This window comes from Protomyctophum parallelum, assembly GCF_964188405.1.
Source record: "Protomyctophum parallelum genome assembly, chromosome: 15".
Classification (NCBI taxonomy): Eukaryota; Metazoa; Chordata; class Actinopteri; order Myctophiformes; family Myctophidae; genus Protomyctophum; species Protomyctophum parallelum.
In genome coordinates, this window is record NC_139710.1 from 43,050,931 (window position 1) to 43,067,047 (window position 16,117).

Sequence of the window (16,117 nt, forward strand, 5' to 3'; positions counted from 1 at the left end):
CATTTATCAAATGACCATCGCAGTGGGCTGAATTATGGTGTCATGGCTGGCATAATGTCAATATTCAAGTTGAGCTAAGGGCAACCTGGCTACAGTGATTTAGACACACTACGCCGTGACCTCCTTGCAAATTTTAAATTAATTAACTGACAAATTTTGTGTTTTTGTTTCACTAGCACAAACAAATTAACGTTTCAAGTTTGAATGTAGTAGACATGTAGCTCATGTTTGCATCAGCAGTTGACATGGGATAAAAAAATATCCCCAAAAAGATTTTTCTGATGCAGCATACTGCTAGAGCAACTTGAAGCTTAGTTGCTCAAGGATTTAGAATTCAGCATGTAATGTACATAAACAAATATGTATACATATTTATGTAATGAATGGAAAGTGAATTCGCTCAAATGAAAGTCGCAGGGAAAGTGAAGCAGTAAACATCCTGTTTTATTCTACTCATAGGAATCAATTTGGCTTATAGCCTGAGTGACAATTAAAATGTAAAGCCTTAAAATGGCTTCTAGAGTCAAACCTTGACCGGTATTGGACAGGGATATATGGCCCGTGTCCAAGCTGCCACCGCCGGCCAATCTTAAAGGTTACTGCAACCACTACATGTACCCACATTAACAGGACTCTCCCCTCCTCGGGTTTATGGCCTGTGTAATAATTTTAAGCAAAGAGAGCATTGCATTCAGCGGAGACAGTGTAACGGGCAGAGCTGAGGGAGGGCAAGTATGGTGTGATTGATCACGTGGAGCAGTATAGCTGTGTACCTCTCACCTTTCCCTCGTGCTTACTGCCTGGCCCTGATCTCTTACATCTGTCCTGACTTCCAAAAATGAACAGTCCCCAGAGATGCGCCGTGTCTTGCCGTTAAAATAGTAATAAAATTGTTTCTGACGCTAGAAAAGAACGTATTGTATACTGTAAAGCACTGAACTTCAAATCTGTTATCAATATCTCTGCTCTGTTCGATATTCATTCGCAATTAATAATTACTGGCATTCATCAAATCAAAAGTAAAAAAAAATCCCACATACTTTCCAACAAATTTGAGAAGTTGACAATTAATTTCTTTACACAACAACATCAGCAAACCAGACTGAGGATTTAAACAAATGGAGTTGCCATACCCACAACTCCAGGGTGATTTAAAAATGTCTAACGACCTAATGGTCTAATCAGTGCATGATCTTTTTTTAGACACACCAGTCTAGATCATATAAAAGTCTTTAAACTCCCTGACAGAAATTACTGCTATCCAACGAGTGTTGCATAGATATCCACACACTAATTTGTGCGGTTAACATTCTTAATGGCTTGTTAGTTTACCTCCTACACTAACACTACCCTTGAAATGACTTAATAACCATAGAGGGAGTCAACAACACAGAACGGCTGATGCAATATTTCCTACATGGTTAGCCACCTTTAAGCACGGTATGTACAATACTATACATGAGGCCTGAACTTTTCAACTTGTTGTATATTGAATTCCATATCGGAATGCTTTTTAAAAGCTGCAATTTATAACATTTTCTTTTCAACACCCAAGGAAACTAGAAACAGATGCAACAAATCTTCAGACTACCTCTCTCTGCTTTGGCTTGTGCAACACTAATGAAGATGAACTGCACGCATACCAGGGACAAATACCAGGAAATAAATAAGAATAAAGTATCCAAACCAAATGAAAGACTATTCATAATTGGTTTAGTAATGTCTCTGGCACCGTCTGCGTGGTCATTTCCTCCAGTCTCCCTGAGCAACAGGGGATCACACAGGCGACTCTCAGACCAGGAGGTACCTTGCTGTCCCCATACCATGTGACAAAGATGCCTTTATACCAGCTGAAGCTTTTTGTCCACCATGGCGGTATCCTTTGGACACCTGATGCAGGATTTCTTGGTTGCACCAAAAATAATAGCAGATCTACAAGCTAACAATGCATTGTGCTGTTACACATTGTGAGCTTATAGTTCTGCTATTTTCAGTGTGCGACATCAGCACACAACTAATCGGACTTAAAGGAAGTCATGCCTCATTCTCTGGTGTAAAATAAGCAGTAATTTCACCAATCCTTTAATGAATTGTGACCCCTTTGTGGACAACAGAATAGTGAAATCATACACCCATAACTTCTCACTTAATCTGTATTACTCTCATCACAACAGAGCAAGCCACTCTATCAGTAAATGCTAATCTCCTAATTAACAAGCTAATTAGGCAATTACAGCTTTGCAGAAGGATGCCTAAATGAAATATGACAACACAGTCACTTTCTACAGCACCTGTGGGTCTTTTCAGATGTCACAATGAGAAGCATGATGACAAAGTGTTGTTTCTACACTCGTAGGTACTTATGCGCACATGCATGGTTCATTTATAATATAATTTAATTAAATTTAACCTGATGTATATGTTGTTGAAACAATTTGTCAAGTATCAGATCATCTTTTCAAAATTGATGTTCTTTTTTTCTTTAATGAAACTGTCCTGAAAAATATTTATATTGCATCAACGAGAGAGAGAGAGAGAGAGAGAGAGAGAGAGAGAGAAAGAGAGAGAGAGAGAGAGAGAGAGAGAGAGCACATCTTTTAACGGCATACCCCTTGGTTATGTAAACATGGCGTTGTGAGCAAGTAGTGCCACACTGGCATACTGTAAGAGGCTGTCACTATACGGAAATGAATTATGTTGACATATGGCTGAAAACAATAGTGAATAGTCCTGCTATGCAATGCAATGAAGAATCATGCACTGCAACAGAGGAGAAGAGCTGGAGCTGTACCTTTGAGCCCTTCCTGACAGGTATGTAGTGTGACTTGACAGCTCAGTATTTCAATGATAAATGCAGTAGTCCTGGGACTCCCATTCACTAAACTCAAGAGTGTGTCGCGGCTGTACTTCAAGGTCAAGTGAATGAGTGGAACCACACAGCTTGCTAAAGAGATTGTTTTTTGGGGGATTCATTTTTACATCTTTGAATTTTCTACTGCTACATTTTCAAATTTACCTATTGTAGCTGGTTTCTTTTTCTAAACTATATGAATTATGAGATGTGCGACTGAGATAAGAAGTTTCTGTCTGCCATTCAGTTGTTTGTAAAAAAGCATAACTAATATAGAATCACACACGTGTGAGGGGCGTTCTTATCATCGTACATCATCATGACGTAACATATGAGGTAAATTCTCCATTCATTGTCAATGGTATTTAATGTTTGGGTAAGGACAAAAATCTACACTATACTGTAGCTGAATATTGGTGGAAAAAATCACACCCCTGTGAAGTGAGGGGCGTATTAAAGTCTAACTCATGTTAATTAGGTGATGTAATAGTGATGTAAAACAAACAGTGCCAACACAAACATTAAACGCCATTAACAATAAAGAGACAATATGACGCAACACATTATGACGTACATTTTCCCTTCATTGTCAATGCATTTACTAAACAAATTTTGAACTAAAGACAAACATTAAACCTGTGTATAGGAGGGGCTAGTGCCCCTCAAAAAAGAGAGAGAGATATATCTAAAAATCACACCCATGTGAAGTGAGGGGCGCTCTTATCATCTTACAACATCGAGGACAAAACAAACATTAAACTCTGTTCATTGTTAATGGCATTTAATGGTTGTGTTAGTGACAAAACAAACATTAAACTCAAACATTAAACCTGTATAGAGACAATAGATCACATTAGTCTCCCTATTGATTGATTGATTGATTGAAATATGTATTAACAGTTTGCAGAATTACAGTACAATTCAAGCACAACTCAATACAAAGACTGTTAACTGTGGGTGGACGACCCAATAAAGCATTACACTTGTACAAGAGGGACCTTGTTCATAGTTTTTCTGGGTTTTTTATGTTTCCATACAGATTTATTTTCTCACAATCAGCAATACACTCTTAGTCTTATATGCTACCACAGGTAAAAAAGAAAAAGAAACAGGAACAGGAACAGAAAAACAGAGTTGTATAGGTTTTGGTGAGATCATGTTCAGAAATATTGATTTGGTCATCAGGAATTACACTGTGAGTCTGTGACATGTGACGATATTGCGGTATAATACCACTATATTGTTACTCTTTAAAGTCTGCTCTGGCCATGCGTGGTATGCAGCATATACATTATGGTCATCATCCTCAAGCGAGACCAAAACAGACCACGTCCTGCTGTTGAAACTTCATGAATTCCATGAATTATTTAAGCAGGTAAAGCTGAACTGAAAACACTATACATGTTTCAAATGGATAAAATAGGGTCTGAAATGCATGAAATGAAGTGGAAACTTCAGCTTCATAAACATTGGCTGTATTGTTTTATTTTATTTTTCTCAGTAAATGGTCTAAAAAGCACTGTTTCTCAAAGTCGGGTCCAGGGACCTGTGGGGGTCCAAATGGACCCTTCCATAGACTCCGGTGAGAGTCTACAAATGCATACTCTCTCAGAGGTAAATAAACACTGAGGAGTTTACAGTGTGGATTAGGGTCCCAGACTCCCAGGTATAAAAAAAGAGAAAAAAGAAAGTGTCAAGGGCATCAAATGGGGATTCCGTGGCCTAATCCATATCAAACTGGGGGGTCCTCAAAATGGTTGAGAATCTCTGGTCTAGCATAGATGCGTAGGCTATATAGAAGTGCATTTGTAGTCTTGCTTCCAGCTCAACAACTTGTCTGCTACCATAGCAACTGCGGAGGAGCACAGAGGCAGCGCCGCCTCGCCTGTGCAGTGGGTGTCACTCGTAGCAACGGCCAATCAGAAGTTCCCATCCTTTTGTACTAGCTGGCTGAAGATGGAGGGGATGGAGTGGGTGGGCTTTCAGCGTCATGCATCTGCCACTAATAGGACACGGTGGTCGTCAGTCCGAGTCATACTTGTCGGTGATTGGTCGAGGAGCTTTACTTGCAATAATATAAACATGTCTTCGGCTTCCCCCGCTCTGAACCAAGGCATATAGAGGGGACTATACAGTTCTCTATCAAACTGTTAAAAAAGACTCTCAAGATTATGCCTTTTCCCTTTATGGGTGCCATCATGGTAAATGTATGCAATAGCTTATGCGTGCAGGTGCGTGTTCACCGCGTGAGGAAATGAGGATAACCTGCAAGAGAGAGGGGGACTCAGCAGCCGTGCTTTCATCTTTTACAATCACCATCCTAACTACTGCTCTAGCATTTTGTTTTCAGTGTTCCAGCGAGAAGTGACAAGAATATAGACCCCTCCTCTGTAGGGCGGAGCGTGCATTTTCATTTCGATTTTGTATTTTTTTATTTATTTTTTCTCCCTGACACGTCTGCACTGAGTGAGTGGCATTGGCACACTGTCAATCGCTCACTACCGCTGCCATCAAACAACATAAAACACACACAGGCAGAGGACCGGGCTCATAAATTTCAGCAGGCAGATATTTTTGCGCATCGCCTTACAACGTGTAGCCTAATTAATTTCTAGCTCTTTTTTCCTATAATTTTTTTCCCACTAATGCAATTAACTTTTTCTATATTTCATTTTTTTTTTTAGAATTACATTGGGACACCTACGCCGCAGACCATTTATTTTTTTAATATTTTCAGTTTTTGTGGGAATCATTTATGTACATTTACAGTTGGCAACATTTACGCTTGCCTATAAGAGTTTTAGATATTTTTCTTATTTGTTTACACATTTTCATGCTGGATATTTTGTTTGCCTGCGGTTTACGATGAGGATTTGAACATTTTTAAGCGGAAATGCGCGAGGAATCCTAAAGAAGACTCGCTAATAAATGAGAGATCACCAAAGGAGCGTTTCTATTCACCACGCGTCAAATCAAACTGAAAGACAAATTGGCATGAGGAGGATTCGTTCGGGATACGATGGACAACGGCTGTCAATTTTGACAAAGAAGTTTTGAAAAATTAAAAGCCTATGTATTTTTGGACAAACAAATAATTATACGTTTCGTCACTTTGGACCGTGCGTAAAAAGAGGATAGCGATAACTTGGACCCAGTCACTTTGATACGTCATATGCTCAATATTGTTGACGAACTGAATAATTGCTCAGTATAGAGGCTACAACGTATGTTGTAGTTGATTTTGTATATGAGTTTTTCAATTTGCCTGGCTCAGTGCGCTGACTCTATCGCGGCTACTATGGACGATCAAGCCCGGATCATGCAGTCTATTGGCGGTGTCAGTTTGGCTGGCCACTCGGTACAAGGAGGCATGGCACTGCCGCCTCCACATGGACACGATGGGACAGATGGAGACGGAAGAAAACAAGACATTGGTGACATTCTTCATCAAATAATGACCATTACCGATCAAAGTCTGGACGAAGCGCAAGCAAAGTTGGTTCATTTATGTTTTCCTAACTTCCCTGAACCCGACCTATCCTTATTGTCTCGCTCCTATACTGCCGATGCATAAATAGACAATAATGTCTTAATGACTTATTTCAGTTGTCACTATTAAGTGAACTTGTTGCCTCACAAGCTGTGTAACAAGTCGAAGGTGATACGTTATTTATTTAGTCAGTTTCTCAACCTCATCTTATGTTAGACTGCAAGTTGTCCAAAAAGTTTTAGTGAGCACATGTGTCCTGATATTTTAATGATAATAGCCGATATTACTCTATTTACCAAAACAAACATTCATGTTCTAGCATATGCATAATGTAGGCTAGTATATTGAGACATGCGCATAAACAAATATAAATTTCTAATCATAATAAAAAAACAGGCCACCAAAATCTGCAAATAAATTAGTTTTTTAACTTTTAGAAAATAATTAAGTAGCATAATTATAGCCTAGTGTATGCTGCTGCCTAAGTAGGGCAACTTTTGTGTTAGAATCAGACAATTAACATTAGGCTGACAGGAGGTGGAATTATGCTCGGCAAAATAGGCTAGTGCACAACTGCACAGATATTGAAGAACATCCCCCCCTCCCCCCACATAATTCTTAATGTATTCAAAGTTTGGTGTCATGATGGCTATATTTGAATATTTATCTTTGTCTTATACTGAAACAGGAAACATGGACTGAACTGTCACAGAATGAAACCTGCACTCTTCAGCGTTCTCTGTGAAATCAAAGAAAAGACAGGTAAGATATTTGGGAAAATTCACACATTGTAAAAAAAAATATATATATATATATATATATATAAGCCTATATATACATATATATAGGCTACTCAAGAAAGAAAAATATTGCTGAGCCCCGTAAAAATCCCACCGCCATCTTTACCTGCAGGGTTCAGATGGGCTAGTAGTGTACAGACAGTATAGGTTACAACCAGGAGGTTGCTAATGGCAACTTTGTGCCAATCATCCATTTTTTTTAAACTATCACAAGTCTGTGGAGATTGAAGGAAGGCTTGGCATTGGCACAGAGGCGATTATAGATTGGAATCATTTTAGACACTCAGCTTTTTTTTGTTTCTGAAAGAGCATCTTGTCAGGTAGCCTACCTAGGCTTTATGGGTTTTGTGGATGCTGTGCAGGGCTTACAACAATGTGCACTTATGCACCCTCGGTACCTTTTGCACTTAACAGAGTAGAATTTCATGTGAGCCACACACAGCAGACATCACTACAAGATGTCTAGGTGTATACCAGCAACAACTCACACCTTTTCAACACCTGGATGCTAGCCTACAATCATCAATTGTAGTGGGAGTGACACTTTATTAACCTTTTAAGGCTATTTAAGTTATAGTCAGTTGTAACGCGTAGGGTATAGCCGACTGTAAATCACATTTACCTAATTTCTATCACCAACTTAAAAGTAGTATTGTTTAGGCTACCTATAAATAAATAAGGTATATGCTATAGATATAAAGATATAAGATATATACTTATACCTACTTGGCCAAAAAAAGAAGTGTGTGTGTGTGTGTGTGTGTGTGTGTGTGTGTGTGTGTGTGTGTGTGTGTGTGTGTGTGTGTGTGTGTGTGTGTGTGTGTGTGTGTGTGTGCACACGCATACGGCATGGACATGCCATAAAAAGTGTGTGCCTGCACATACAGTATGTGTGTGTGTGGGATGTGCATGTTGTGACTTGTCAAAGAGGGAAACTTTTATTAGTTTTAGTACGTTTTCTCGTAGCCTTCTTAAAAAAGGAGGCTTCTACATTATGCTGCACATTCCTCTTCTCTTGCCCAATTTCTTTTTAAAGATGCATGGAATTTAATTCCACGTTTTTTCTTTAAAGTTTTTTATTTTATTCGAATAGTTAAATTTCCAAATAATATTTATTGTCCAAACAGAGTTTAGTGTAAAAAAAAAGAAAGAAAAAAAAAGCGGAAGAATGAAATGGATGATGTTTAAATTGGCAAACCTGATACCAGATTTGTGACCTTTGTGTGGTTTATAAGGAAGTTGACTTGAGGGAGATCGTAAAACTTTATGAACTTCCCTAACACAAGCAGTGTCCACAGGGGCAGCAAAAAATCTCCTTCAGAGTCTATAGTCTACTATCCTTATGTTGAACTGAGCAAATGCAGAAGGTAGAGTCAAAGCAAGAGAGGCATAATTGATTACTTCATCCTACTGAAGGTATCTTGAGTCCACCTGTAGAACTTGCATTGAGAAACACTAGATTAGTTTAATAGTTTAATCTCATGTTACATTATAAGACCTGCGTAAGGTAACAAAAAAGAGATCCACTTCACTTTTCACTTACTGAAATGAAATTGTTCATGTCGCAGGCTTTCAGGTTGCAACAAGAGCTCAGTTTGCGCAATGATTTCTTAAATTATTTGACCAATATGAAAAGACACAGGATTATATATATATATTTATCTTGAAATAATTAGGTGTTGATTTGTCAGAGTGTGTGGGGAAAGTGTGAATGTGTGCGGGAGCGAATATGTGTGCTTGTATGTACTGTGTGTGTGTGTGTGTGTGTGTGTGTGTGTGCGTGTGTGGTTAGCCTGTGGTTTGGAGTCACAGTCTCCCCCTCTTAGCCATTGACAGAGCTCAGCTGGTCTGGTGGCCTCGCTGACCGCTCTGTTTTTCTAGCACACAGTGAGCCATTCACTGGCCCCTGTAGCATCGTACACAGGGATTCCTTGGCCCTTTCATGTGCGCTCAAATGGCACAGGGGCCAATGCCTTTTAGCCACAGGATCAGCCATTTGGTTAAAAGTGATTTTTGTATAATGCGCGTTGAAGAATCAGGCCCACAGAGTGTACACATGTAACACGTGTAAGGGTCCATTTGGTTGCATGTGTACATGAGATATTAATGGATACATTAACACTGATGATATTATTGTGTGTGTACAGTAGCTGCTGCACTAGGCTGTGGTGCATTCCAGTGCTCAGAGTAAGGATGAATAATGGTCTCCAGACATAGTTTGACAACATGTATGTACAGTAGTATGCAAAGATTTTCCAGAATGGTTAAACATACACCTGTTATACAGTTACTGTGATTCTGGTTGCAGATGCAGACCTCTAAAAAACATTGCATTCATATTACGTGATTTATTGGGCCTTTATTAGAATATTTTTCTAATGTCTTTTATTTGTACTACAGGTAGAGCATTTTACACTTAACATTCAAATACACATGTAAAAAGTTAAATGTCGGACAATATTGCACGATGAGCGATTAATCGTGCATCCCTAGTTTAGAAGAAGTTTTTGGGGCACTGTCTAACACTTATTGTAGAGTTGGAGCATATTTCTGCATTGCTAATGCCCTAGAAGTATTAATTCACTTTGATATGCTAATTAGAGGGCATTATGCAAGAAATGAGATTAAGTGGCAGCATGAAGTCATTTGCCTGTCAGTAAATTGAGTGTTTTAGCAGCCTTTTCCCCCCCAACAATTTCTTGGTTTTGCATTTAGATAAGCTAAATGTGTGGTACCATAGGCTAATGGAATTCTTTGTCCTTTTTTGTCTCCTGAACTCACATTTTCAACATAGCAGCAGCTAAAAAAAAGTGTAAAAAAATGTCTTACCTTTTCAAAACATGGAAACATGTATATACACTAAAACCCTCAGTGTTCATTTAGAAATTTGAGAGAATGTACACGTTAAACTCCCTGAGTTAAATGAACACTGATGATTTTAAAGTACATTTACGGTAACTTTCATATCGGCAGACCTTTCTCTGCTTTGACAGAAGACAAAGAATCCATAGATCTGGAGGAGACGTGTGTTATTCAGATTAGTTTTGCAGTAGTTCCTCTATGCTAGGTTTGTTTTCCACTGCTGGCTCTCTCATCCTGGAGGAGAGGAGATAGGAGAGGCTTGCAGCAGCAGCAGCAGCACCAGCGGGAGAAGCAAGAATAACATAGGTGAAAGATTACCTCCATATGGTATTTCTGACCAGCAAAAGAGAGGTTCTGCAGCAAGACTCCTCTTTGATGTGAGGTTTAATCAATAGAAAGAGATTACAGAAAACTATTACAGGCTAAATCACGGTGTGCCACAGAGAGGCTTAGACCCCTCCACAGCTCTCTCAGCCGCATGGCGCTCCTCTTGGCTGCGTATTGACTTGTTGTTTTCCTGACCTTTGACTCATCAGGTTCAGAAACGGGGGTCTGGAGAGGTAGGGGAGAGAGAGGGGGGGGGGTGTGAGAGAACTGATTCAGAGGCTGATAAATGCCCAGATCCAGTGTTTAAAGCAGTGGATTAAAGGGACTACACTCCACCAAACAGACCGACACCAATGTCAGCCTCGCGTCAGACGTGCGCACGCGCCTTTGCCTTTCGTAAACCGTTGAACGTGCTTTATATTGTGTATTTATTTGTCTATATCCACATTATCCAGTCTGTTTGCGCCCTGTTCGGCTAGGAGCATCAGGCAAGCTAAATACTTTTCAGGATGAGCATATAATTAACCACATGCAAAGCTGACTAAAAGCATTACCTGGCGTAAATAGAGTTAGGATAAAGGAGGTACTGTAAGCATTTCTGAAACCCATAGGGAGAATTAATTTCAGTGTTCTCTGACAAAGAGTTAATGACTCTCTTCATTTTGAATGGGTGTTAATTAGTTGTAGTATTTCTATTATTGTAATTTGTAGTATTAATATTAGTAGTAGTAGTATTTTGTGTATAATTATTAATATTGTTTGTATTATTGCTATTGTTTATACAATTTATATGAATATCATACAGCTGCTCTCTCTTTTTCATGCCAGCCAGGGATCAAAAGTCAATATTGGTTGAATCTTGAGTGCTGTTTTACCCCGTGGGTTTATTAGACTTGTTTTTTGCTGGAAATGTCCCAGTCAATGTGTGACAGGGAATAGAAAGCTATTCAGCAGGACAGACAATTGACTTTAGCTGCTTTTTGTCTCAGTGATGTGGCTGCAGAGACTAGATAGTGTTGTGCAGAATGGCTCGCTCACAGCTGGGTTCCTGACTGCCTCAATGGCAGGGCCACTCGCGATTCCTCCTCTATAGCCATGCAGGGGGAATTGGAAAGATGTGGCTATTATCTAAGTAGTAGCTCTCACATACCTTCCTTTCTGCCGGCAGTGAAAGGAGAATGAGCAAGACAAAGGGAGAAAAGGAGAAGAAGAAAAATGCGGAATGCATATCAGTTTCACTTAGGAGTGGAAAATGCTGTAGAGACACTCGGTCGCTGGAATTGCTGTTACCCCTAATGTCTGTAAAGCTTCAGATCCACACACACACACGCGCACACGCACACGCACTCGCACACACACACACACACACACACACACACACACACACACACACACACACACACACACACACACACACAGTAATCTGGGTTTTGTACGATGATTCAGTGCTGTTGATGTCTCTCCATCTGCACACACAAACACCCATCTTGCACATGTCTCTCTCGCCACTAACCCCCCCCCCCCCCCCCCCTCACCCTCCCGCTTCATAGCTTGAAGCGTTTTCTGTGGGCTCCTGCGCGCGATCAACAGCTCATAATTGTTTTTTGCACATACGTTATGCAAATGAGTCTTTATGGCAACTGGCATAACAATTAGCATCCACCAACAATATTTTAGTAGGTTAATTGCGAAATTTCTAAATTGTACATCTGAGTTGTTAATTAGGCATGACAGAGGTGGTGAAATAGTTATCTTCAGGCAGTGGCAGCCAGCAGAGCCTGCTTGCGATGCAAAAGGGAAGGATTGATTGAAATTCGTTTACAGCGGTAGGAATGTGCCTGTTTTAAAGCATCTTCCTTGCATTTTTATACGAAATTTGTATAGTTTCCCGTATGTTGGCTGTGACATTTCTTCTCTTCACGACAGAACCAGTGAGAAAGTAGCTAGTTGAAACAATAGCCCCGAAGTACAACACAAACCCTTGTGTTTATTCGGGGTCTGACCGTCCAGGCATCAGTTAGCAAGGTGTTGTTTTACAACACATCGCTGGAGATGCACTCTCGAACAATCAGGGAGTAACCTTTGACTTGTCAGATACATGTAAACCAGGCTGCACCGTGTGTGTGTGTGTGTGTGTGTGTGTGTGTGTGTGTGTGTGTATGTGCGCGTGTGCGTGTGCACGTGCGAGTGCACGTGCATGCGTGTGCGTGTATATATATATATATATATATATATATATATATACACAATAATAATGTAATGCCATCTGTGTTTTACAGTTGTCATCTCTGACGTGTTTACAAAATATATGCTGCCTCAGTAATTTTTCAGCAGGCATAAAAATTTAAATATCCACCCTCTGTGTAATTTCTTTTCATAAAACACATCGTAGCAACGTTTAAACTATCTTTTGCTGACTGCGGTCATGCTTACAGTGCATGTTATAAAGATAATAATGAACAAATTGGGTTTACACACATTTTAGAATATTGAAGTTTATTTTGTTACTTCACTTTGCATGATATAGTATAATAGAAGAGAGCCATTCGGTACAGATATACTTACACTGTAGCTGCATGTAGTCTATTTACATGTAAAAAGAAATGATACGAATAGATGCAACTACAAAAATGTCCCTAATGTGAGAGGTTTCGATTTGTGTTTGCCAAATATATATAATCTTGGGGCTCCTAGGCACAAAAAAGTTTGAGACTACTGATTTAGAAGGCAATTGAAGAATCCGTCTCGGGTCTTAGTGGTTTAATGTCGTAGTGCTGTGTATCATCATATCATTTGATGGCCAAACACTGTATTGCCATAGACAGAGCAGTCTTCATCAAACCTTTTGGCTAAAGACACAAAAGAGACATTTGGTGTCTCCCTGGGACCAAACGTACAAAAATGCCTGAATTAACCACTTGCATGTTTAATAGTGACAATAGCTACAGGCTCACGTTGTGTGCTTGTAGATCTGCTATTGTCACTATTTCTTCCGTTCTTTTTTCATTGAAAAATTCAGAAATGGAAAAATGTAGCCTATGTTTTGTATTTTTATTTTAGAAAATCATTTGAAACAATAATACGTTTATTTTGTAGGAAACATGACTTGACCCCAAAATGGGTCCCAACCCATTGTTTGGGAAACACTGCCATGGAGCACTTATTAGTGTAAAGAGGGTCAGATGGAAAGACTGGTGCAATGCAAGTCCTCTCTCAGTAATGATACTGCTATTTATAGGTCTCCATTTCATTAGCTCCAGTGTTTCAGGGAAGAGTTTTTCTCATGGGACAATAGATACTATGATGTTCATTTACTCTCTGCACACATTACATGTAGATAACTAACTGACACGCCATCTGTGAACATAACTAACTTAAGTAAAAAATAACCAGGTTTTGTACTTGCTATGATCAATTTGTTTTTGTATCATTGCAATTGGCATTGAATGTTGGTATAGTGATTAAAACATGTTATGTATTGTAGAGCACGTGTTGCAGTGCTGAGCAGGGTAGGTAACTCCAACAGGTGAAAAAAGGGATGCTGGAATTTGAAGTTTCTGTTATTAGGGCTTGTGAAAGGCAGGAATGAGGCTTGTTGTCAGTGTGAACTGACAGTAAAAAGCACAATATACTGCTGTCATCTTTGTTTTCCTTACACAAGATTGGTTTCGTAAAAAGTAAGAGAAAAGAAACACGCTGTCTTCCCCTCATTTCCAATCTCGAAATTAAGCCCCCCTATTCCCATTGTTCCATATGCCATTGTTCCACATGTTCCATACATTAGAATGATATATTGAAGGCCGAAATGGGAAAAAGACTGCAATGCAATGAAAATTTAATCAGCGTCTTCTGCCGCTTTAATAAGGCAAATAATTCTTATTGGCTGCTGTGTTAAGATTTCTAATATTTAATTCATAACAAAACCTTGCATTATTCTGCTTCAGCCCTAAGACAAGCTCCACTGTGCTGCCTGCTACAAGGCAACAGCATAAAACTGGAGAACACAAAGACAAACTTGCAATCAGATGCTTGCCCGACATTGCTCTCCTTACTATATATAAACTGTGGCACAATTCTATTATAATGTCAGATTATGTTTTAATGCATATAATTAATTCCTTTACATACAACTGAATCTATTACAGCAAAAAATAGGTTTGCCATTGATGTCGCAGATAGACACCTCTTTGACTATTAGTCACTATTGGACTATTGCAGAAACTTTGAAAAATTCAAGTTTCAAATCGACTGACCTTCATAATTCTGTCATCACTCGATATTGTAGGATAGTATGCTAAAAATCTTTTTTTCCTTTTTTTCTCATCCTTTCGTAAGTCCATGAAGTTCATTTTTGTGTCTGAAGTAATGGAAAGATGGCGAGGGGCCAGCAGCTAGGTGCTGGCTCATGTTACACTGGAACGGCGGCCCTGTTTTCGTCTCTCGGTGAAATGGCTTAATTGGTGTCAGAGCCCCAGGGATAAAGGCCTCTTGCTCTGCAACGCAGCCTCACAGGGCCTGTCTTCCCTCAACCAGGAGGAATGGTGAGCGTCTGCTGGTGAATGAGGACTAAGCCATGCCATAACAATACCGAATGATGTTTGGGATGACAGAAATTAATATGCGCTTGCTCCCAGAAAGCTATGATTAATGACGGCGAGCAGGGGAATGCTGTCCCTTCTTTTGCTGCTCTTTGATGGGGATTGAAAAGCGGAAAAAAGGCTGGTTTCTCCTCTCTTTAGAAAGTGGAGGTCATCCAAAGTACATTACTGCTATTCTTCTCTCCTTTTCTCTCCTCAAGCGGAAGGCAGGAAGGGACTGAGCAGTTGTAATGAATTTTGGAATGATTCGCTACCGTCGGGAGGCAGTATCCTGTCCCGTGGCGTGTGGCTGAAGTGTTCAAAGAGACACGGACCACATTTAGCAAAAAACCTGTGTGCCGGCGTTTTTACTAACTTATACTTATACCGTATACTACCTGAACATCACAGCAGGAACCAGAGCCATATTTTTTATTCCACGCTCGAAAGAAGTATTCTTCACTGCAGGGTTTAGTACAGTATAAGCCAGGAAGGCGTTATGATTTTAATGATGGGGTTAATGCGGATATTCTGTCATTGCCTTGCTTTCTCATGGAGCTCATAAACACATTGATTCCGAAGCAAACGTGTGAACAAAATGGTGGTGTGCTGTTGCCATGATAATGATCTGTATCTGTTCTGTCCTAGGAGGAGACGCATGAATATTTAATTGTGTCTGCTAGAGAGATCCCCAGACCCTTATGTTCATTTCTTACTTTCTCTATTGTGTTTTCTACCTTCCCAGGTACTTCATTTTTAAGTAATGGAGAATTAAAGCATGCATTAGAATGATACAAATTGCCGTGTAAGGGATTTCTAAGGATATTTGTCTCCACGCAGTGCACTGGAAATTCAAATGGCAAGTTTTGACAATCGACGTTCTGCTGACACGTTGCCTTTTGCCTCACGTCTTGCTTCTCAAATAAGCATTTCCTCTGTCAAAATGATTGATATGCATTAAGCATGCACTTTTCTATTTTTTTTTTTTTACGTCACGGTGTCCAGAAGATGATGTGAAGGGTGTGAAGATATGAGTTTAGAACTGCGAGCGAGTTCCCCCTCATAAGGATCTATGTGTGTTGTGCGAGTGGCAGGTGCTATATAGGAAGCCCGTGTCAGCTTTGATTGTTTGTGTCAGTGATCTGAGCCGAGGCTGAGCTCTTTCACTGTTCGTCACTGCACACGCCGCCTCTTGATGAATGGCAGAGTG

At 39.7% G+C, this 16,117-nt stretch overlaps 1 protein-coding gene across 7 annotated transcripts in view; it reads left to right on the plus strand.

Moving 5' to 3' along the window:
• Nucleotides 1-5,384: 5,384 nt before the first annotated feature.
• The window catches only part of pbx3b (pre-B-cell leukemia homeobox 3b), a 74,753-nt gene continuing 64,020 nt past the window's right edge, over nt 5,385-16,117 (plus strand). For all 7 annotated transcript variants that reach the window (XM_083784251.1, XM_083784253.1, XM_083784255.1 and 4 more), the window contains exons 1-2: nt 5,385-6,346; nt 7,030-7,103. In XM_083784251.1, coding sequence (XP_083640377.1) covers nt 6,099-6,346; nt 7,030-7,103 — 322 coding nt within the window. In that variant the 5' untranslated portion in view covers nt 5,385-6,098. The remainder of the gene's footprint in view (nt 6,347-7,029; nt 7,104-16,117) is intronic.